This window comes from Tripterygium wilfordii, chromosome 18 (assembly GCF_013401445.1).
Source record: "Tripterygium wilfordii isolate XIE 37 chromosome 18, ASM1340144v1, whole genome shotgun sequence".
NCBI lineage: Eukaryota > Viridiplantae > Streptophyta > Magnoliopsida > Celastrales > Celastraceae > Tripterygium > Tripterygium wilfordii.
In genome coordinates, this window is record NC_052249.1 from 11,029,113 (window position 1) to 11,049,453 (window position 20,341).

Sequence of the window (20,341 nt, forward strand, 5' to 3'; positions counted from 1 at the left end):
TACGACAGCACTTTACAAAATTATAAGTGTTAGACTATATTGTATTACATCAAAATGCACCATATTATATCGGAATATACAAGAATAGACTAAACAAACAAATACAGGAAAAGCAAATGAGTCATTGGTTGAGTGGCAATGACTTTGCATGTCCCTGATTGAGTTCATGGGTTCTAGTCTCACCTCCTCCGAATATTTATAAGGATGTGTGTGAGTTTAGTCTGCCCCTTGCCCTTGTGTCGACTTGATTTGTGCCTCCTACGTGGGGCTTGTTGACACATGTACTTTCGTCCGAATATTTATAAGGATGTGTGTGGGTTTAGTCTGCCCCTTGCCCCTGTGTCGACTTGATTTGTGCCTCCTACGTGGGGCTTGTTGACACATGTACTTTCGTGTGGGCTTGATAGTATGCCCCTGCGTGGGCTTGATTTGTGCCTCCTACGTAGGGCTTGTTGACACCTGTACTTTCATAGGTTTGATCTGGTGGTGTGTCGTATATTGCATTTGTACTTGTACTAAAAAAAAAAAACAAATACAGGAAAATAAAAATAATGGTTCTAGGTCAAAATTCTTGACTTCCCTTTCATCATGAGAGACCGACCTCCACCAAATTTAAGATCTGCATCACTGTTTACCAAATACCTGTCACCGTAACACATCAAAAATAACCGGCTTCATAGTATAATTAGAATAAGAGAGTATTACTTAATGAGAGTTGAGAAGAAATAGTTATTGTGGAGTGTTATTACTTGGTCCATGTGACATGCATTCTTATTTCATAGGTAGATTTGAAACCTATTATTAATGATAAATTTTATTATAGCAACTTCATTTATTTTCAATTTTGTAAGTTAAGTGCAACGCCTAGAAGAAGGAAGTGATCGAGGAGACGACGAAATAAAAGAACGTCACGAGAATTAATAAACCTTTGGTATTCAATTCTTCTTTGATCACTAAAAGGCTCAAATCATCCACTGGACTAGTGTTGTCCAATCAATTGCATATATGGGCCAGCATATTTTATGTACTTCTAAATTTTAACTTGGGCCAAATATTTAAGTCTATTGGGTTAAGGGGACTTGTATTGAGTGAATCACTTAATCTAAATTTTAATATATAAATTTACAGACAATTATCACTAAGAGTACTTTGGACAACTTAATTATAAAAAGGTCATGGGCCTTTTTAAAATGGTAAAAAAGTGTAATTTAAGGGTAATTTGGTCATCTGACTTAAGAGATTTTTTGTTTTATGCTTACAATACCCTTCTTCTTCTTCTTCTCCCTCCAACTACCCAACTCCATGCGTCCCCTCTTTCTCTCCTTCTTCTCTACAAAAAGCTATCTCTTCTTTCTCTCCTTCTTCTTCTAGTTCTGGTTCTGGTTCTCGATCTGAATTGTTCTTCGTTGCCTTCTTCTCCGTTTTTGGCCGAGCTTCTCCTCTCTTTATCGTCTTCTTCTTCGTTGCTCAATCTGGACTGCATCGAGTTGCTCTTGTCTCCGTTTTTGACAGATATGGACTATGCTTCGTTGCTCAATCTGGTTTGTGCTTCGTTCTCTCTTCTCTCCTTCCTCGATCTGTCTGGTTTGTACCCCTCTTGCTCGTTCTGGAAAAATATTTACAGTTGCAGAGATGTATCACTATAGTATCACTAATACCAAAAATCCACTAAAATGATACAATTGAACCAGTATGTATACTTTTTCTTCCTAATTACTTTTCCTTTCTTGATTTTCTTTTCTTGGTTACCTCTCTTGCTCGTTCTGGAAAAAAATTTACAGGTGCAGAGATGTATCACTATAATATCACCAATACCAAAAATCCACTAAAATGATACAATTGAACCAGTATGTATACTTTCTCTTCCCAATTACTTTTCCTTTCTTGGTTGTCTTTTATGGGTTTGTACCTCTCTTGCTCGTTTTGGAAAAACATATACAGCTGCAGAGATGTATCACTATAGTATCGTCAACACAAAAAATCCACTAAAATCATACAATTGAACCAAAAAGACATGTAATGCAATCAAATTTACATTCCAACATTTGTATCATCATTTTATGAGCAAAAGATATAAATTGAACACTAAATTGGATCTTATGTTTAAAAGTATCACTATTGTATCACAGTTCGTGGAGAGAGAAAATCAAATTTGAGGTTATTTTGGTAAAAACTAATCCTCAGTGTACTTTTTTAAAAGGATGTTTTAATGGTTGCACATTTTTACAATTAAGTACAATCTAGTGTACCGACCTCCAAAAATCCCAAAAATAAATAATGTCGGGCTCAGGCTCTGGTCGGGCCACAATTGGCCCGTGGTATCGGTCTTCGGGCCGGGCCGGGCCCCAAAAATGGAGCCCAGGCCCGCCTAAGGGGTCGAGCAGCGCTGCCCAGGCCCGATCTACTTTCGACCCGGGCCTAGGCTCGCTGGCCAAATGGTGAGCCCTATCAGCAACGACCAGATATAGTCTTGAGGAGTTGGCTGGCATGTATTTCCACGGTGCTCGTTTTTTCAATTATGAAGCATGGCTACTCACATTGGTCCAAGTGAGTTTTGAACTTTCAATGGTTTTCTAATGCATTAACAACAAATCATATTTGATTTATCTTAGGTGGATTCCCCAGTATATTCGGAATCGGAATTGGACATGCTCTTAAATGAAGAATCACATAAGTCGTGGCAAGATTAATGGATTCCCCAGTAAATTCGAAATTCGACATGCTTAAACTCTGATATTGACAAAATAGTCTTTGAGAGAATCACCACTTATTTCCCCTGAATATCAACAGCACTTTTTCAAACTTCTAACACTTAAAATATTGAGTTTTAAAACTTCCAACACTTAAAAAAAATCTCATCTATCGACTAGCTTCCCAAATCTGTTTCTGCCAAGGATTAGCACCTCCATGAAATTGGTTACATCACATGCATATGGACTGTAAGCTGCGAACAACTTCCGTCATTGATGGCCGCTTGCCCTGGCCATCCAGCTCCCCAAACGGATCAAGACGTTTTACACAGCGCATTGCAAGCCCATGTTGTGATTCAAAACATGTGTCCACCTTCAAGCTTTTATGCACAAGGGAGGGCTTAGTCCAAATCATCTTGCTTAGTCGTTTGTACTCTATTTCTGCCCAAACATAAACACATCGTTCTGCCATATCCATCGGCATATTATCTCTCTTCTTTTTCGTAACTCTGGCTCCAACCCTTTTGGTTATCAGCATTAAGAGTACAACACCAAATGCAAATACATCCGATCTCTTTGCATAGTGACCTACCGAATGAGTACAAGAGTACCAGAGAACCAAAAAATGTACTATCAGAAATTTAGCTCACCAGATGGCATGTAATAAACACCACCGAAATTATCACATTCTGAAACCCCAACCAAGGGGGGAAAAACAAAAAACAATGCAGAAAACAGAGAGTCCATGTAGACAGTGTTACAATCCACCCACATACCTTAAAAATAAACACCAAACCAAGGCAATATAACATCAGATATTAGCGTCACAGGAAAAAGTTACAGATTTGATGAAATATCTGTGAATTTGTCATATAGAAAATTCGTTTCAAAACATACGCTCGATTTATATTACACAACATTGGCAATTGAGACTCAAAAGGCAAAAGTATATACAAGTGTGAGTGCATTTTCATTTGCGCCCGAAATACAGTGGGTGAAAAATAAGAATGTGATACAAATAACTCGAAAAGCCAATTTAATTTTTGTTTTTTTTTTTTCAGAAAGCTTTGTGATATACCTGTATAAGAATAGACACCATCCACATAGCCCACAGGCATACTGGGAAAATCCATCGTTTGGCAATCACCAAAAATACCACCGGTGAGCAGAGAAAAGTCGAACAGAACAGGAACAAAATCCTGAGAAAAAAGGAACAAAAATAACACATCACAAAGACTACTGAGCAAAACAAAAGAACAACTCGCACATAAAAGATGCACCTCAAAATCCAACCTGATCAAGCAATATGTGAGCAGCGTCGATATTGCGAACCAAGTACGGGGGGTCATCAGAATGCAAAGTCTCAAGCAGACATGCAAATTTAAGTGCCACGCCCATTCTGTCTGTCCAAGTAAAAGCATCTGCATAAGAAGCAGGGCACGTAATTAGAAAAATTTGTGGACGCAGATTATGTAACGATACAAAAAATGCAAAACAATGGAAATCAAAGTAAGTGGCATCACCGCTTTGGATGAGGTTGTATAAGGTACCCCTAGACTTAATATTGTAAACAACACCCAGATGATCATCACCATCGATGCAATATCCGATCAGCTTCACCAAACAAGGATTATTCTGCATGCTTGAATGCCCCAAGAATCGTAGTTCTTGCTGGAATCACACAAAAAAAAAAGAAGGGAAGGTGATAATAAAGAGACATATAAAAAAGGCCTGCCAGGTTAGGGAATGGAACATACTTGCAATCTGACATCGTTTTTAACACCAAAATGGGGGTAGAATCCAAAATTTCCCCAGATCTTCACTGTGACCCCTTGACCCTGGGGAGTTGTTCCGTGGTAAACCTTGCCATATTGGGTGACATCAATAAAAATTTTCTCACTGAAGTTATTGGTGAACATTTCCAAGTCCTTCCAAGTGAATTTCTCTAGAGATACTCCATTACTCGATTCCATCCCTAAAATTAGGCAAAAGATAGCGTTTCAGCCATAACAATAGGGAGCAGAATCCTCATAATGCTATCTCACAAGTTTGATCTCATAATTTCGAAACTAAATCCAAATTCATGGATGTAAATCACAAGTTAGATCTCATAATTTTGAAACAAAATCCAAATTCATGGATGTAAGTCACAAGTTAGATCTCAGAATTTCTGACGCAGTGCGGAAGCTAGAACACTTGAATTCGTTCACGACGAAATCAAAAAACTTGAAATCCACCAAGAACAATTGAGAAAACCTCACGGAATTTTATTAATAAATTGAATTGTATTGAATTCTCAATTACAGACGTTTATGAAACTATTTATAGACTGACAAAACAATCAAACCCTTATTGGACTCCTAATTAAACTAGAATTGGAAAATTGGAAACATAAAACGTGCAGGAAACTTAATTAACTTCGTTGGACACCAAAACGCAAAACGATGCCTTTGCGATCTCCATCCAATTCCAAATTTTAGGTCTTCAAAATCAGTCTTCGGAAACATATTATAATAAGAAAACACACGAGGGAATCAAAAAAGTTATGGACGGTCAAAGTTGGAAACTGAATCTTTAATTCCCGAAAACAACAACTTCAATTCCGATTTCGATTTGGATTCCTTCGAACGTGTTCCAACTTCTCAAGGAACTCTTCCGTGGACCGTTCTATGTCAATTTCCAAACAAAATCCAAATTGTAAAATCAAGGAAACATCATGTCTAAACGAATTGAAGAACTAACGAACGAATGATTAGATCAAATCAACAAAATCATAACAAGAAATCATATTCTCATACCTGCTTCCTTCAGAAGAGTGAACGCTTTGAAGTTTAGGGTTCCTCCTAGTCCTCTTTTGCACGGAGTTATTTATGTGCCCGGGGGCATGAACCGTGGGGCGACTATAACGCAGTTACGGGGCAGAGTCCTTTTTTTAGCGCACATCACCCCATCCCATCCCATCCCAGCCGTTGGTCAAGTCCTGTTAAATCTGGCCCCTTCAATATCAAAACTCACGATAAGAGTGTTTTCTAACTTGACCTAATCAAATTTTACAGTGAGTTTTGTGGGAGTTGTTTTCTTAAACATAGTCGTTTGAGCGGGTCCTAAACTCCTAATAATTTAAGGGATTAATTAGCAATAGGTTTTCAAAATCAAATTTTTATTCCAATAGGTATACTCTTAAGTTTTTTCAAACCATAAGGTCTATTAGTGGATAAGATTTACAAAAATGACAAAGAGGCCAAGTCTACTTGGCTCCAATGTAGCAGTGTCATGTCATTTTTCAAGATGTAAAGTTTTTAAATTTCATATTAGGTTAGAGGAAAAGCGTTAGATGTATTCGCACAGAAGAAAAGTTGCTTGTTATGACGAACCTCATTTTCTCATCTTTTCCATTTAACACCCAAATCGGAGCTTGCACCCCCAATGACTATTCCAACCAACCAATGGGTGGGAATATTGGGCCTAGGTCTGATCCTGAATCTATTATAGAAGGGCAATTTTGAAATTATTTAATTATCTATTATAGAAGGGCAATTTTGGAATTATATAACTTTTAATTGTGGAAAGTGGAAACTAGATACTTACATGCAAAATAAGTATTTGTGTGCCTGAAAGAACTTTTAAGTTAATTTATGTGTCCAGATGGGTACTAATATGATATTTACAAGAAATTTAAATGAACTTATGCCTTCAACATTTGTCAAATGAATACTAATATGACATTTGCTACTAAAAATCTTTCGTTGCCCACTCTTGTCCTCAGCGCGTGTGTTACCATTCCCGATGAAGTGATAAATCATTGAATAATTCATTTCAATAGAGATGAACCATTGACTCGTTACATTGTGCAAACAATGTAAAAATTTGGATTAGCCCATTTTTATGTAAGTTATACATTGACTTGTGCAACTTCCTAGATTTCCTCTATTTAACTTACTATTTAAACATGCAATGAGCAGGGATTATCCTATCATCACAATAAGCTAAGGTTTTTTTTTTTCCAATCGTTCCAATAAGGTAGCTGTACATGTTCTAAAAGAAATGTAGAACCCGTGTAAAAAAGTTAATCTCGTACAGGATTCTCAGGAAATAACATACTTCATTTATCTGTACCAACTTTCCTCTTGAAAATCATTAAAAGAAGTTACTTACGAGACCGAAGAGAAACTACAATGGAGTGAACAGAATCCCATATCAAATATTCAGTTCTACGCAAATGCTATGGCTGCAGTTCTACATCTAGCAATATTGCTGGGAACCACCGTTTACCACAGCACGGAAAAAATGCCACCCAAAATCCCCAGCACGTTTTGGAATTGGGGAAGACAGAAGAATTTGAGAAGGATACGTGAGTTATTTGGCAGGGCCCTTTTGCCATGAAGATGATAGATCACACCCAATTATGGTTAGCATCGAAGAGAAATTATTGAAGCCATATTTCCTTAGCTTCAAAAGACAAGAAAGACAGTGTGCTTGAGTAGATTTATCGCGAGCGGGAGAAAAACGAAAACAGCATGCTGTCACAATTGGGGGGAAAAAAATTACTAAGCAGCATTGCATCTAATAGAGCAATATATAATAGTAACTTGCCATCAAACGATATCATCGCCAATGAAGGGGCAATGTAGGGCATCTGAGGGAAAATTCCTGTGGAAACATCAGAAATTAAGAGAGGTAAAAGAGGGTACCATTTTTGGCTCGTTCTACCTTTGAACTCTGAGACGAGATCGTCCAGTTCTGCAATTGTAGCTCTATAACAAAATTGATATTGCTCCTGGAAAACAACAAGTTTATCAGAATTAGCAAGTACAAGCACGGTAGAAAGGAAAAGCATGTAACCTTCGGGGTTACAAAGAAATGGTTAAAGCCATATTGTCTAAATAAGTTATCTCAGATATGCATGACAAAACTATTAAACTAAGATATAGAAAACACAAACATGCCCACCAATACAAAGTTGGTATCTAAAATTAGGAAATAAAAATATACAGAGTCACCAAACAATATCGGACAACCGATGAGACACAAAGACACTGTTAGTGTAAAGACAACGAATCACGCACAATAAAATAGCGCCTATGTAAAAAGTCCACAACAATCAAGAATGACGCATTTAAACAGAGGCAGAAAACTACACCCAGCCAAAAGCTAATCAACCAAGAAGTGAACTTTGAGGAAAACGCCATGGTTAACAGGATCAGATGAATCACAGTTGGGCAGGATTTCTCTTAAGTACCCCGAAAAACTGAAGCAACAAAGGGGATAATTTACGGCTGAGAGGTCTAGCAGACTAGCACATCATTGGGTCTGCCAGTGGCAGCAACAGTGAACTGTGAGGAAAATTCCGGAGAAAATAAATTCATCATATCTACGATGTGGGTGACCTCAGTCCAACTCAGTTTCCAGTAACTTTGAACTCAGAGAGTGGACATCAAACGTAAAGCACTCAAGACTCGCATTTCAGACACATGAGGGTGCCTCGAATTCTCATGTAGGATGCTGAGGGGATCAACCAGGCTGACCCAGTCTGAGTTTAGCAGTGGCCAGAATTGCCCTGATTAGGTAACCCTTGCCTCATGTAATAATATTCAATGCTTATACACCCTCACTCACAAGAATAATCTTACATGTCAATTATCAATAATTGGTATGAGAAAAAGAAACATCTTCAAGGGCAAAATAAATTTGTTACCAATTAGAGTTCTTCCCTCCACAAAAACAAATCTTTTTCAACCAAATAAAAAAGAAAAAGAAATAATTGACAGAGGTAAGAGGAAAGAAAAAGAGGAAACAATGTAAGGCCCGTTGGTTGTGGAAAACTTATTTCTTTTTGCAGGATTATTCCAAATAGAAACGTGGATTCAAATAATGATGGAAACCATTTACTACCTACACCACATGACAAAATAAACCAAGACTGCATGAATGTGATAATCCATTTCTCTTGCAACAGAAAACAAAAGAATTTCAAACTAACAGAAATGTATTAATAAATTTCAAGTGTATAACACATTCATGAACTGAATATAAATTCTGACAAATACAAGCATAAGTCATTTTGTTTGGGTTGGTTTCCAGATCCAGTCCTTTAATGTTTAACAGAAACAAACTCCCTTTTACTTTGCGATAATGGCTGAGGGATGAGTCACCCAGTGCATGATATAAACTAAGACTCAACTTAGCAATTGATGCAATGGGGAAAAGAACAGCGGGGAGGGAGGGCAACGATGTAAAACCAATGCTTCTATGATGATTTATTAGGAAATTTCTCATACGTAGTAAAAATTTTAAAGGATGCATAAGGTTTAAGATAAAATACTTGTAATCATTTCTGTGAAAAGAATTAAACCATTTCAACCATTTCCAACACACGATCAATAAGAGCCTACACATTTCAAACCAGGAGAATAAGGAGATCTATGCTTCAAGTGCATACACAGAGCACGAGATATATGCCTCAAGATGCCAATCTAACTGGGTCTCCTTAAAATTCCTAATAATACACAAAAAAAAGTTAACCATGCTGTTACATATGTCCATAATCAGAAACTTGCACCTAAAATTGCAGTTCACATACTCATACTGTAGAGAATGATTTGTTGATAATATAGAGAATGATAAGTTGATAAATTCTTTTCAAGATTTCTCGCACCGCAAATGTATCTCTTGGAACTCCATGATCAGGCCATTCAGGATACTGAATATGCAAAACAGACATGGGGGGTTCCTCTTACTGCCAAAAGTAACAGAAGGAAAAAAGCATAATTAATAGTTAAATCCTTTTGCAGTGAAGAAGCTGAACTAAAGTGCCAAATAAATGTAATATAATGCAAGGAAAGTACATGACAACCAGACAATGTTGCAACTAAATAACATTAAAGGCATCATGCGATCAGGCCAGTATCAACACAAGAAAATATCCATCATAATAACATAAGATTTGCAAATGAGCTAACTTATCATTTAATGGGTCCAAATGACAAAAAAAATGTCAGCAGCATATAACCCTTCTCAATGCGCAAATCAGCCATTAAAATCTAGAGATATACCAACACACACAGAGACACACAGAGGTACAGAGAGAGGAAATGATGGAGCTGGCTCCCCTGATGAATGGACCACATCACGGGATATAACCCTGACCATCATAGACACCAACCGTAAGAACAGTGGAATTTCTTCAACATAAACATCAAAGATGTGATCACCTGATTGTACATCCTCATACAAGTTAAATCTATGTCATTTCTGGGGTATGAGACTGCTGACGCGGTCAGCAATACTGAGAGATGTAATTTGTTAGATTTTGTTTCTCCAAATTTGAAAAAGGTAGATTCAAAGTAAATGAGACTGCACAAATCATCTTTAGAAAAATATCTTTAGATTAATCCTCGGCAAATCATCTTTAGAAAAATATATAACTATGAATCGAATTCTCAACACATTCTACTTTTCAAGAGAACATTAGCATCTTTATCAACAGAACATTTTAAGAAAATATCTTACCATTTATATTTTACCTCCAAACTATGCAAAACCAAGGAAGTGTTGGTAGTCCTAATCCATTTAGTAGCAATATATATGTTACCAAATTCTCTAGGGCCATCCTCTGCTTGAAAATAATCTCCACATTTTAAAAACTGCAAGTAACAACCAAAGCAAAAGGCAATGGAGAATCAGGAATGATCGACCAAATAGAAATATAAACTCAAATGACTATGACCCAAAAGCCTATACGATGACAATAAGAATGCATTTACTGATCACAGTTATTAATCACAGGATCAAAGACTTAACCATATGTCATATGGTGATATATCTTCTCATAGGCAGATGTGTATTAGTCAAACATTATACATTATCCCACCACTCAATTCGATTTTCATTCAATTGCATTAAAAGAATATAATCTAGGACCTGCTTTGCAGCTCTAAGTTAAAAGTAACGCCTTCCCCATCATTTGATGAATCAATGCCAATTTCTCTGAAATTTGCTACCTACTTAAATATATAGACACTACCCAGAGGAGGGGCATGATGAGAAAAAGCTTCCAGAAACCTTCACATGCTCATGATCAAGATAACCGATAAATAAAGTTTGTTACATCTATGCTCCTATCGCAAATCTACTCTCCACAACATCCCTATCAGACTTTCTACCCTAACCACCCTGTGCTGCCTCCTCTCCAACCGCCACCACTATTTCATCCACCCCCACCACAACCAGACCCGCAACCACCCCCCACCACCTCATGTCCTACCCCAACCACAAACCACCATCGCGAACCCAACCCAACCACCACCTCGCCCTGCACTCCCACCACCTCCTCCACCAAAACCCCTGAAACCTCCGCCACCACCTACCTTAATACCCCCACCTTCCCAGTACCATACAAAAAACCCACCTCTACACCCAAAAACTCAGACCACTACCCACCCAATGATACCATGAGCGCTTTAGGACGCCCACAAGATATGTTTTCAGATACCGCCATACAATTACAACCTGTCTTTGCTCAATGGATACAAACCCATTATTTCTATGAGAATAGGTATTCTCGGTATATAGAATCTTTATTTTCAGTATATGAGAATAAAAAAGGATTGTCTTTTTGAACAACTTTCTGTTTAATTTAAGATTCTAATCCATTTTATCTTTAAAATTCTAATAGATGCGATTCTTCTTCATTTTTGAATTATTTAAAGTGATTCTTCTTTGAATCATATTTTGCATATATAAATTGGATTGAGTTCAAATCAAATAGATATGGGTTTTATTGAAAAATGACCCCTGTTAATAAATATTTTTCAAATATAACCCTTCTTTTTAAAACACTTAAATCTGACCATTTCAGTCAAGGAAAAGACAGAGATACCCTTTCACGTCTTTTTATGCATTTCTCTCTCACTTGCAACCCTAAAAATGTTTTCCCTCCTAAAACTACTTCCCTCTCTCTATGAAACCTCTCTCTCTCCTTCAAACCCAGTAAAACCGCCCCATCTATACCTCTTTCCTTCAAACTTTGTCACAGATCTAGTGAAATCCATATGCCCAAACTCAAATCTTCAAGGTTGAAGTGTCGCTACGTCAAATCTCCGTAAGCTGTCATAGCGATGTCGCCCACAATGCCAACAAGCCTAAAGTCAGCAATGCAAGCTTCGTCTTCGTTCCCGTTGAACATAGAAGTGCTCATCGTCGTCGATAAGTGTCCCGCCCTTCATACAAAATATTTCGTTGATAAATGCCTGTTTTTTTCGTTGAGAACTATATTTGTTTTCGTTGATGTGAGACAAATTTTTCGTTGGAAACTTCTTTTGTTTTCGTTTAACTCAGAGAATTTTTTCGTTGATAATATCACGATTTAAATGAAGGGGGTTTCTCAACCAAGGACTTTAACCACGGCTAGATGCATAGCACAGAACATGGTTCGACCAGTCAAAATGAATGGGATGGTTATTACTTAAGTTTTGCTAAATGCTTAAATGGAATATTGAGGGATGTTCGAAACTACCTATTACAAAGTTGATGGATCATCTGCAGTCTTTATTACAACGATGGTTTCATGAGAGACGATCAATCATTGTTGAAATGAAAGGCGAACTGATTAACTATTATGATAAAGTTTCAGAAGAAAGAAGGGATAGGTATATAACGTAATTTATTTTTCGTTGATAACGTTGAGAATTTTAGTTGATGATCTATTTATTTTGTTGGGAATTTTGTTATTTTGGTTGACAAACTTTTTTGTTGATAATTATCATATTCGTTTACTACTTAAGTTTTTTCGTTTATAATTAGTTTAATAGTATTTTCGTCAACAAATGATTTAGCTTACGTTATAATTTTGTTTACTACTATAATTTTATCATTGATAATTAAAGTTTTTATTAAATTGACAGGGTTAGAGTCATGACTGTGGATCTATTTAACAAGTGTCCATGGGGTATTTTGTCCTACAAGAAAACAATTCAGTCCCTGAACAATTGTCTTGTTGGTAGATCTGAGAAATTTAAGGAGAAGAAAAATGATTATAAGTGGTACAATCTCTTGAGTTTTCCTTGGGCTTTTCAATTGTTGGCTTATGAGGTTAGTCCCAGTATTGTTGAACATTTTCCCAACGGTCTTGATGTTAAAATGTTGCCCATAATGTTGAAGTGGTCATCAACAAAGGCACCAAAATCCAAGACAATCAATGATTTGTTGGAAGACGAGGAGGTAAATATATTTTTTCTCGTTGATAGTGAAAATGTTTACGTTTTTAATGAGAATGTTTACGTTGACAATATAGATGTTTACGTTGCTAATGTAAATTTTTACGTTGATAATTACCATATTTACGTTGATAATATATTATATTTTAGTTGATAAGTGTATTATTAGGTTGATAATGATTTACAATATAGTTTATTAATTTATATGATTTTTTTCATCTTCAGGTACATGTCATTGAAATAGTTCCCACACATTCAGAGCGTGACCATAATTATACTACTAATATAGATGAGAATGTTGAATTCATAGTGAACATGGCAAAGAAATTTAAGTAATCCAAGAACAAGCCCGAAGTTGAACCTGATGTCACTTGAGCTAAAAAGTTGGATGATACAATTGATATTTTTGTAAGGCTCAGTTCAATTGAGCAGAAAATTTTGGCCCTCAAATCGACTCAGAATACGTACAAAAAGGAAGAGAAGAAGAGTGTAGAGGAGATTGTTGAAAAAAAAGAAGAAAAAAAGAAAATGAGGATGAAAAGAATGAAGGGATTATTTATATTGATGATCAAGAAAATGATACTGTATTTAACTGTATTTAATTTATATAACTCTAATTATTTAATTTCTATGTATGATATATTATATTTATCAACGAAAATAATTATAATAATAAACATTACAAACAATAGTTATCAACGAAAAATTAGGGACTCTAAGAAATAACTATCAACGAAAACAGTTACAATAATAAACCTTACATATAATAGTTATAAATGAAAAATTAGTGACCCTAACAAATAATTATCAACGAAAACAATTACAGTAATCAACGTTACAAATAATAGTTATCAATGAAAAATTAGTGACCCTCACAAATAACTATCAACGGAAACAGATACAATAATAAACCTTGTTGGTGGTAGCAGAACTCTCACTTCCTCAATCAACACATTAGTGTCTGTGTTCAAAATAGGGTTGATTGGTTCTGCGTATGTTAGTAGAAACATATCAATACGGTAATAAGGAGACCACAAGGAAATTGTTGGTAATTTCCTAACTTTATATGCTGTAAATGCGTGGACGCAAGTTATCTGATCAAAATCAAAAACTCTGTAGGAGCAAGTCTTACTGGCCAAATCCACTTGTCCTCCAATATCATCGTCTTTCACAAGAAAAATATTTATACTAATAGGCTCCACAGTCATGACTCTAGCCCTGTCAATTTAACAAAAACTTTAATTATCAACGATAAAATTATAGTAGTAAACAAAATTATAACGTAAACTAAATCATTTGTCGACGAAAATACTATTAAACTAACTATAAACGAAAAAACTTAAGTAGTAAACGAAAATGATAATTATCAACAAAAAAGTTTGTCAACCAAAATAACAAAATTCCCAACAAAATAAATAGATCATCAACTAAAATTCTCAACGTTATCAACGGAAAATAATTACGTTATATACCTATCCCTTATTTCTTCTGAAACTTTATCATAATAATTAATTAGTTCGCCTTTCATTTCAACAACGATTGATCGTCTCTCATGAAACCTTCGTTGTAATAAAGACTGCAGATGATCCATCAACTTTGTAATAGGTAAGTTTCGAACATCCCTCAATATTCCATTTAAGCATTTAGCAAAACTTAAGTAATAACCATCTCATTCATTTTGACTGGTCAGGAATACTGACCTGACCTCTTACGAGGACTATACTCGTAATGTATGCGGTGATTTGAAATCCCCTAACCCTAGGGTTTGTTGGCAAGCTCATGAGGAAAAGTGGGATAAATTCAAGTTAAAGCTAAAAAGAAGAAGTGAAGAAATCCCATATTACTGCGTACACTATTAAAATGAAGAAGAAAATGATGGCATACACCACAGACAGCGCTACTACAGGACATTTATTGAATCGCTTGTATCAAAAGATTGAACGAACAACACACCAAGATCCGCATCCAGGGTTAATCATTGCTTCGCATCACTTCTTCGAGCCTTACCCTCTTGTTAACGAGATTGACCTACTCAGTCTTGTGATCATGGATCTCTTAATCCAGTTTTCTTATCCATCCTTTTCTGGTTACAGTAAGTTCACAATTTCCTTTACCATGAAGCGATCTTACGGAGAGGAGATCTCATTTACGCTAGGTCCAGCTATCCCCTTGACAACTCAAGATTGTCAGTTAATTCCAAAAAGTGAGATCTATGCTCATATATCGAGATATATTCAGAAATATGCAGAAATCTACGACGGAGATTATATAGTTCGAGTCATGATCCGAGTCTATATGGACGGCAAAAAGATGGATAGGCCATCCCTATCTTCAGATGAGAGAGATAGCTCACTTTCTTCAATCATTCAAGCCGGATTGAGTGAGGTCGAGCCAATAACAGCAAGAGAGATCAGATATCGTAAGCGTAGCTATCCAACCCATATCACAGCACTCAAACCATCTCGCACTGAGCTTAAACCATTCATTGTAGCCGATACCGAGACTATCCTGATCGATAACGTTCATAAGCCTTATGCTGCTGGTCTCATGCTGGTTCGTCCCGGTGAAGAGATCTCTTCTCTTATGATTGATACCTACTTCAGTGAAGACTACTCTATAATCTTTTCTTCAAAGGAAGAAAAGAGTACTAAGGTACTTTATGACTTGGTATTAAGGATATCAACGATTGTTAGACAAGAACAATCAACTTTAACTATTTACTTCCACAACTTCTCTAGATTTGATGGAATTCTCTTGCTTAAGCACCTAGCATGTCATCACAAGAGCTACAAGCTCAAACCACTGATGAGGAACAATAGGCTTTACGAGTTAGCTGTCTATTCTGGTAAGAAGATGTTATTCCGCTTCAGAGACTCATTGAATCTACTCCCAGGCAAACTGAGCGCCCTAGCTAAGAATCTATGCCCGGGTCTAGGCCCGAAAGGCTCTATCCCATATGAAGAGGTGAGAGTGTCAAATCTGGAAAGTATGAAAAAAAGCTTGATAGACTATATGAAGCAGGACATCCTTCTCCTAGGAGGTGTAATGCAACAAGCTCAAGAGATATATTGGAAGCAGATCTCCTATTTCCTTCAACTAATGCAATTCTACACAATGAAATCTTCTTGGAAACAAAAAAGTGAGGGATAGTTCTAGCCGACAACGCAATGATACTTTTTTAAGAAGTTTTATTCAGCAGAATACAAAGAATGCTTCCTTATAAGAAAACCATTAATTTCCCAACATCTGAACAAGGAGTCGGAACTAGGCCCCTAGGAGCTCTCTTCTACTATCTGTCCTGCCCGAATCCTTCTCAGTTGAGCTTCTTTCTTACCTAGGAGACAGGGAATGACTTCTGCTAGCTCCCATTCTTTATCTAGGACCCCTACCGTAACCTGTTCTGAGATCTTTCTCCGAGACAAGGAAACCCGCCTCTCTTGCTTTGCTTGACTGCCTGTCAACTTGGCCCCCAAATCATCTTTTGTCTCCCATGAATAGGGCCTTTAGGGGATGTCTCACTATGGCCTTTTTGAATAAATAACGGGATAAGGCATTTCAGCTATTCCATAGACAGCTCAAAAAACACAAAATCATATTTATAACAATAAAAATTAATAATTTTTAAGGAAATAAAAGGACAAAAAGAAAGAAAGAATCACAGGACATAAGCTCCAATGCTCCATTGACGAGTTGATATTGCTCTTTGCAAGTGTTTTAAGCTCTAAAACCAAAACCAGGCCATTTCTTAGTGACTTGCTTCTTAATCTTCTCTGAGCTGGAATCAAGAAGATTTTCAAGTGATTTCCCTTTTCTGCGTCGAGCCTTTCCAGCTTCTCTCAAGAGCTCAACTAATCTTTTCTTCTCATAATCAAAGTCCGGATTCGCAGTGCCAAGCTTTTCTTGTCTTATTTTTATTATGTACTCCAGCAACTCAATTGCCTCTTCAACCCTGAAATATCCCAAATACCAGCTTCAGAAACAGTAAGATTCACCTAAAGAAACAAGTGAAAGACCAACCGTCGATAGATTATCGTCTAAACTTCATGTTACCAGAGGTTTTGGAATTATTCAAACAAAAAGGAACCCATATTCGTTGTTGGTAACATGAAAGGATTAAGGTTTACAGCATCCATAACTAGATGCTACCCAAAGTGCAATTCACACACTATACAGAGTTAGAAGATTTGCTGGAATCTAATGACTGCGCGATGGTTAAAACCTAGTCAGTCTGAGGATGGCAAATTCCTCTAAACACGCAGACACGCACTGGATTTGACATGATTTTACCATTCTAATAGACTGGCAACAGTAGGAAATGACAACATAGTAACAACTGATTAAAGAACAAAACAAAAGCTTAAAAATGAAACAAAATTATACTCACCGCCCCATGGCATCATAAGTTGCTGCAAGATTGCTATACACTGCAAGTGTATCCAAGTGACATGAGCCACATCCCTGTTCTAATATTTTCCTTGCTTCTTCAAATAATTCAGCAGCCTCATATATTCTGAACAGCTGTACACAAGCCAAACCCATCTGGTTCAACACAATGCTAAAGAAGGCCGATTTACTCTCCCCACTGGCCCGAAGCTTTGCTACAGCATTGCTAAAAGACATTTGTGCCTCGTCATACCTCCCAACCATGTAGAACATCACACCCATCTGTGCTTCTATTCCAGCGACTGTGCTACGATTCCCTGGTGTGTCATCCAATAACTTCATTGCCTTCTGTAAGAGCTTGAGTGCCTCATCAGGCTCATTCAAAGCTTCATAAATGGCAGAGATTTCGGTCAACCCACCAGCAATCTCCTCGGATGCAGTTCCAGGAACAGGTTTTGCATATATCCTCAAGGCATTCTCACAGTAGGATTTGGACTCCCTCAGCTTTCCAGTCCTATTGTACAGAATCGCAAGGCGAATAAAGACTGATGCAACGGAAGGGTGATCAACACCCTTTGTAGATTTGAAGACTGTAAGTGCCTTCTGGTAGGAAAAAATAGCCTCATCAAAGCGACAGAGGGACATATAAATGTTGCCTATGCTTACATCAATAGCGGCAACCTCAATGTCATGAGCATTGGCAATCATTGCCATGCTAGCAAGAACAAGGTGCTCAAGGGCAGATTCGTATTCTCCTTTTGCCTCATAGACAAGAGCCATGAGCCGGCGATCTGCCGCTTCTTCAAGAGATCCTGGTGCACTATGCTCGTTGTGGATATCAAGGGCCATCTTACAAAGGTTTTCTGCCTCGTCAAATTGCATAGCTTGAACATGGGCCTCGGCTAGGTACCTGCAAATCATTTTTTTCATCAGAATTGCAGTTACGCTAGAGGATTTTCAACAACTTTTCTTCAACCAATCATTTGTTTTCCTTTTTTTCGTCTCAACAATATGAAAAGCAACAGAAACTAAATCATAGATCAGGCTTCACAACTATAAACACCCTCCATTGACTTATTAGACTGAACAGCATTAAAAGGCAAGCAATGTTTCAAAATGCAAAAGAAATATAGCTTTTCAACGCATGTTGAGATCATTTTTTTTATATGGCCATGTTGAGTTCATTCAGCTGAAAGGCAAGGCATCTTCTCTCTCTTTCCACTTGAGTTAACACATTCATCCAAAGCTTGACATAGAATTACTACTTGGAATATGATTTGTTTTCAACAACTTTAATGGTCCTCGAAGTGAAGCTCATCTTGCTTAACCAATTTACCAACAGCTTTATCAACACATAACAGTAAACTAGTCTTGGAAAAAACAAATTGATCATTCGTTCACTTTCTCTATTAAAAAGTCAAAACCCTACGATGAAGCTCTGTCAATAGCTGAAAGGAAAGCCAGTGTTGTCATGGTAAACCTGTAAAGCCTAAGTTGCCATGAAAATTTGAAACACCTTTACCACTAAATCAAGGTTTACTCTTTTTTACCTCTTCAATAAATAATTTCACACTTCCATTTAGCACTAAGTACTAACAGATGATAGCAACTTCAAGTCAAAGGGATAATACGGCCTAATTCTAATTGTTTTGTTCTGAAACAAAGATATTCACAGGGCTGTTCATCCTATTCATAAGGCATGACCAAGAAGTACTCTTTCAGATAGGTCCTGAAGGAGGGCTGAAATGCCAACAGGCGTTTATTATTGAATTCACCTGACCCGATACTATCCAGTGTAATACTGTACTTTTTTTTTGGATACATGATGGGGAGAGGGATAGAGCCGTAGACTTAATGTCTTAGTGTGAGAATGCATTATCAGCTAAGCTGGAGGTCGTTCCCATGTAATACTGTAATTACAATGCCTTGCCAGAGCAGCAACCTAAATCATGCCGAGAAATGAACCAACAATTAAACATGAGGGCCCAATGGCCCATTAAGTGCATGCAAGCAATATTTTAACAGGGAAACATGTTTTTTTGTCAATGGCAACGCATTACGAGCGAGAAGCCAAGTTAACTGCTGGAGCGAATCAAATTTCTTATATACAGAGATGGTAGTTAGGCATTACCTGCAAGTCTCTGCGACTCTCGGATCCGAACCACCAAGAGCCTTTATCTGGATCGTCAAACCCGACTCGTAACACGAAATGGACCGGTCCAGTTGCCCCATCATCGAATACGTGTCTCCTAGCTGCATATACCCGGAGAACGTCGCGAGAGCATGATCCGATACTATTCCGGCGTTGGTGACCTCAATGGACCGTTCCAGAACCGTAACGGCTTCCTCAAACCGGCCCAAACTGCAATAAATCGCAGCCACAACGTGTAAACTCATGGCGAGTTCCAGACCCGGACCCGAACACCTCTCAAACGACTTGGACGCCCGGGTCGCATAATCTAATGCCTTGTTCACGTTATCCCCGGAAGCGACTGTATCTCTGGCAAGCTTCAACAGAAACGGACCAAGATCCGGGTTGTCGAGAGTGGACTCGTCGATGGCGAGCAGTCTCTCTGACGCCTTTTTGGCGGGTTTGGCTCTCGAAACGATGCCATTTTTGGGGCTTCGGCCGTCATTTTGTGGAAACAGGATATGCAATGGCGTGGAATTGGGTGGAGTTTTTAGCGAGAATAGACCCGGCATCTGTGCAAACTGATGGAACCCAAAATTCTTAAACAATCAAAATACCCAACATTCAGTAATTGAAGAGACACCTTTGAATTCCTCCTCAACACAATGCAAAGCTCGGGGGCACCATTAAAGAAGAAGAACTGATTAGTAGTGATAATGACGATAGTGGTAGTGATGGTGGTGGTGGTGGAGAGTTGCTTGTAAGAGACTCGTCATGATCGAACTGGGGTACTTTAGCTTCATGACGACTTTCAAAATGAAAAAAGGAACGAACAATGATACGAAATCCATCGATTAAACTCACAGTGAAGCTTTCATGCGCTCTTCCTGCTTTTACACTCCTGCTTTGACGCTTCTGCTTTG

The 20,341-nt window shown here is 37.5% G+C and overlaps 3 protein-coding genes across 3 annotated transcripts; 1 reads left to right on the top strand and 2 right to left on the bottom strand.

The window, feature by feature from the left end:
• Positions 1-2,922: 2,922 nt before the first annotated feature.
• LOC119983473 (receptor-like kinase LIP2) lies at positions 2,923-4,663 on the bottom strand. Its single transcript, XM_038827143.1, has 5 exons — positions 4,448-4,663; positions 4,241-4,361; positions 3,984-4,111; positions 3,769-3,889; positions 2,923-3,278 (listed from the first exon to the last, which is right to left on the bottom strand). The coding sequence occupies exons 1-5, from the start codon at positions 4,661-4,663 to the stop codon at positions 2,923-2,925; spliced, it is 942 nt and encodes a 313-aa protein (XP_038683071.1).
• Positions 4,664-14,764: 10,101 nt separating this feature from the next.
• LOC119983474 (DNA polymerase-like) lies at positions 14,765-16,054 on the top strand. The gene has a single exon (XM_038827144.1). The coding sequence runs from the start codon at positions 14,765-14,767 to the stop codon at positions 16,052-16,054; it is 1,290 nt and encodes a 429-aa protein (XP_038683072.1).
• Positions 16,055-16,450: 396 nt separating this feature from the next.
• On the bottom strand, positions 16,451-20,015 carry LOC119984037 (protein KINESIN LIGHT CHAIN-RELATED 1-like). Its single transcript, XM_038827789.1, has 3 exons — positions 19,419-20,015; positions 17,289-18,197; positions 16,451-16,853 (listed from the first exon to the last, which is right to left on the bottom strand). The coding sequence occupies exons 1-3, from the start codon at positions 19,988-19,990 to the stop codon at positions 16,619-16,621; spliced, it is 1,716 nt and encodes a 571-aa protein (XP_038683717.1). The 5' UTR covers positions 19,991-20,015; the 3' UTR covers positions 16,451-16,618.
• Positions 20,016-20,341: the final 326 nt, after the last annotated feature.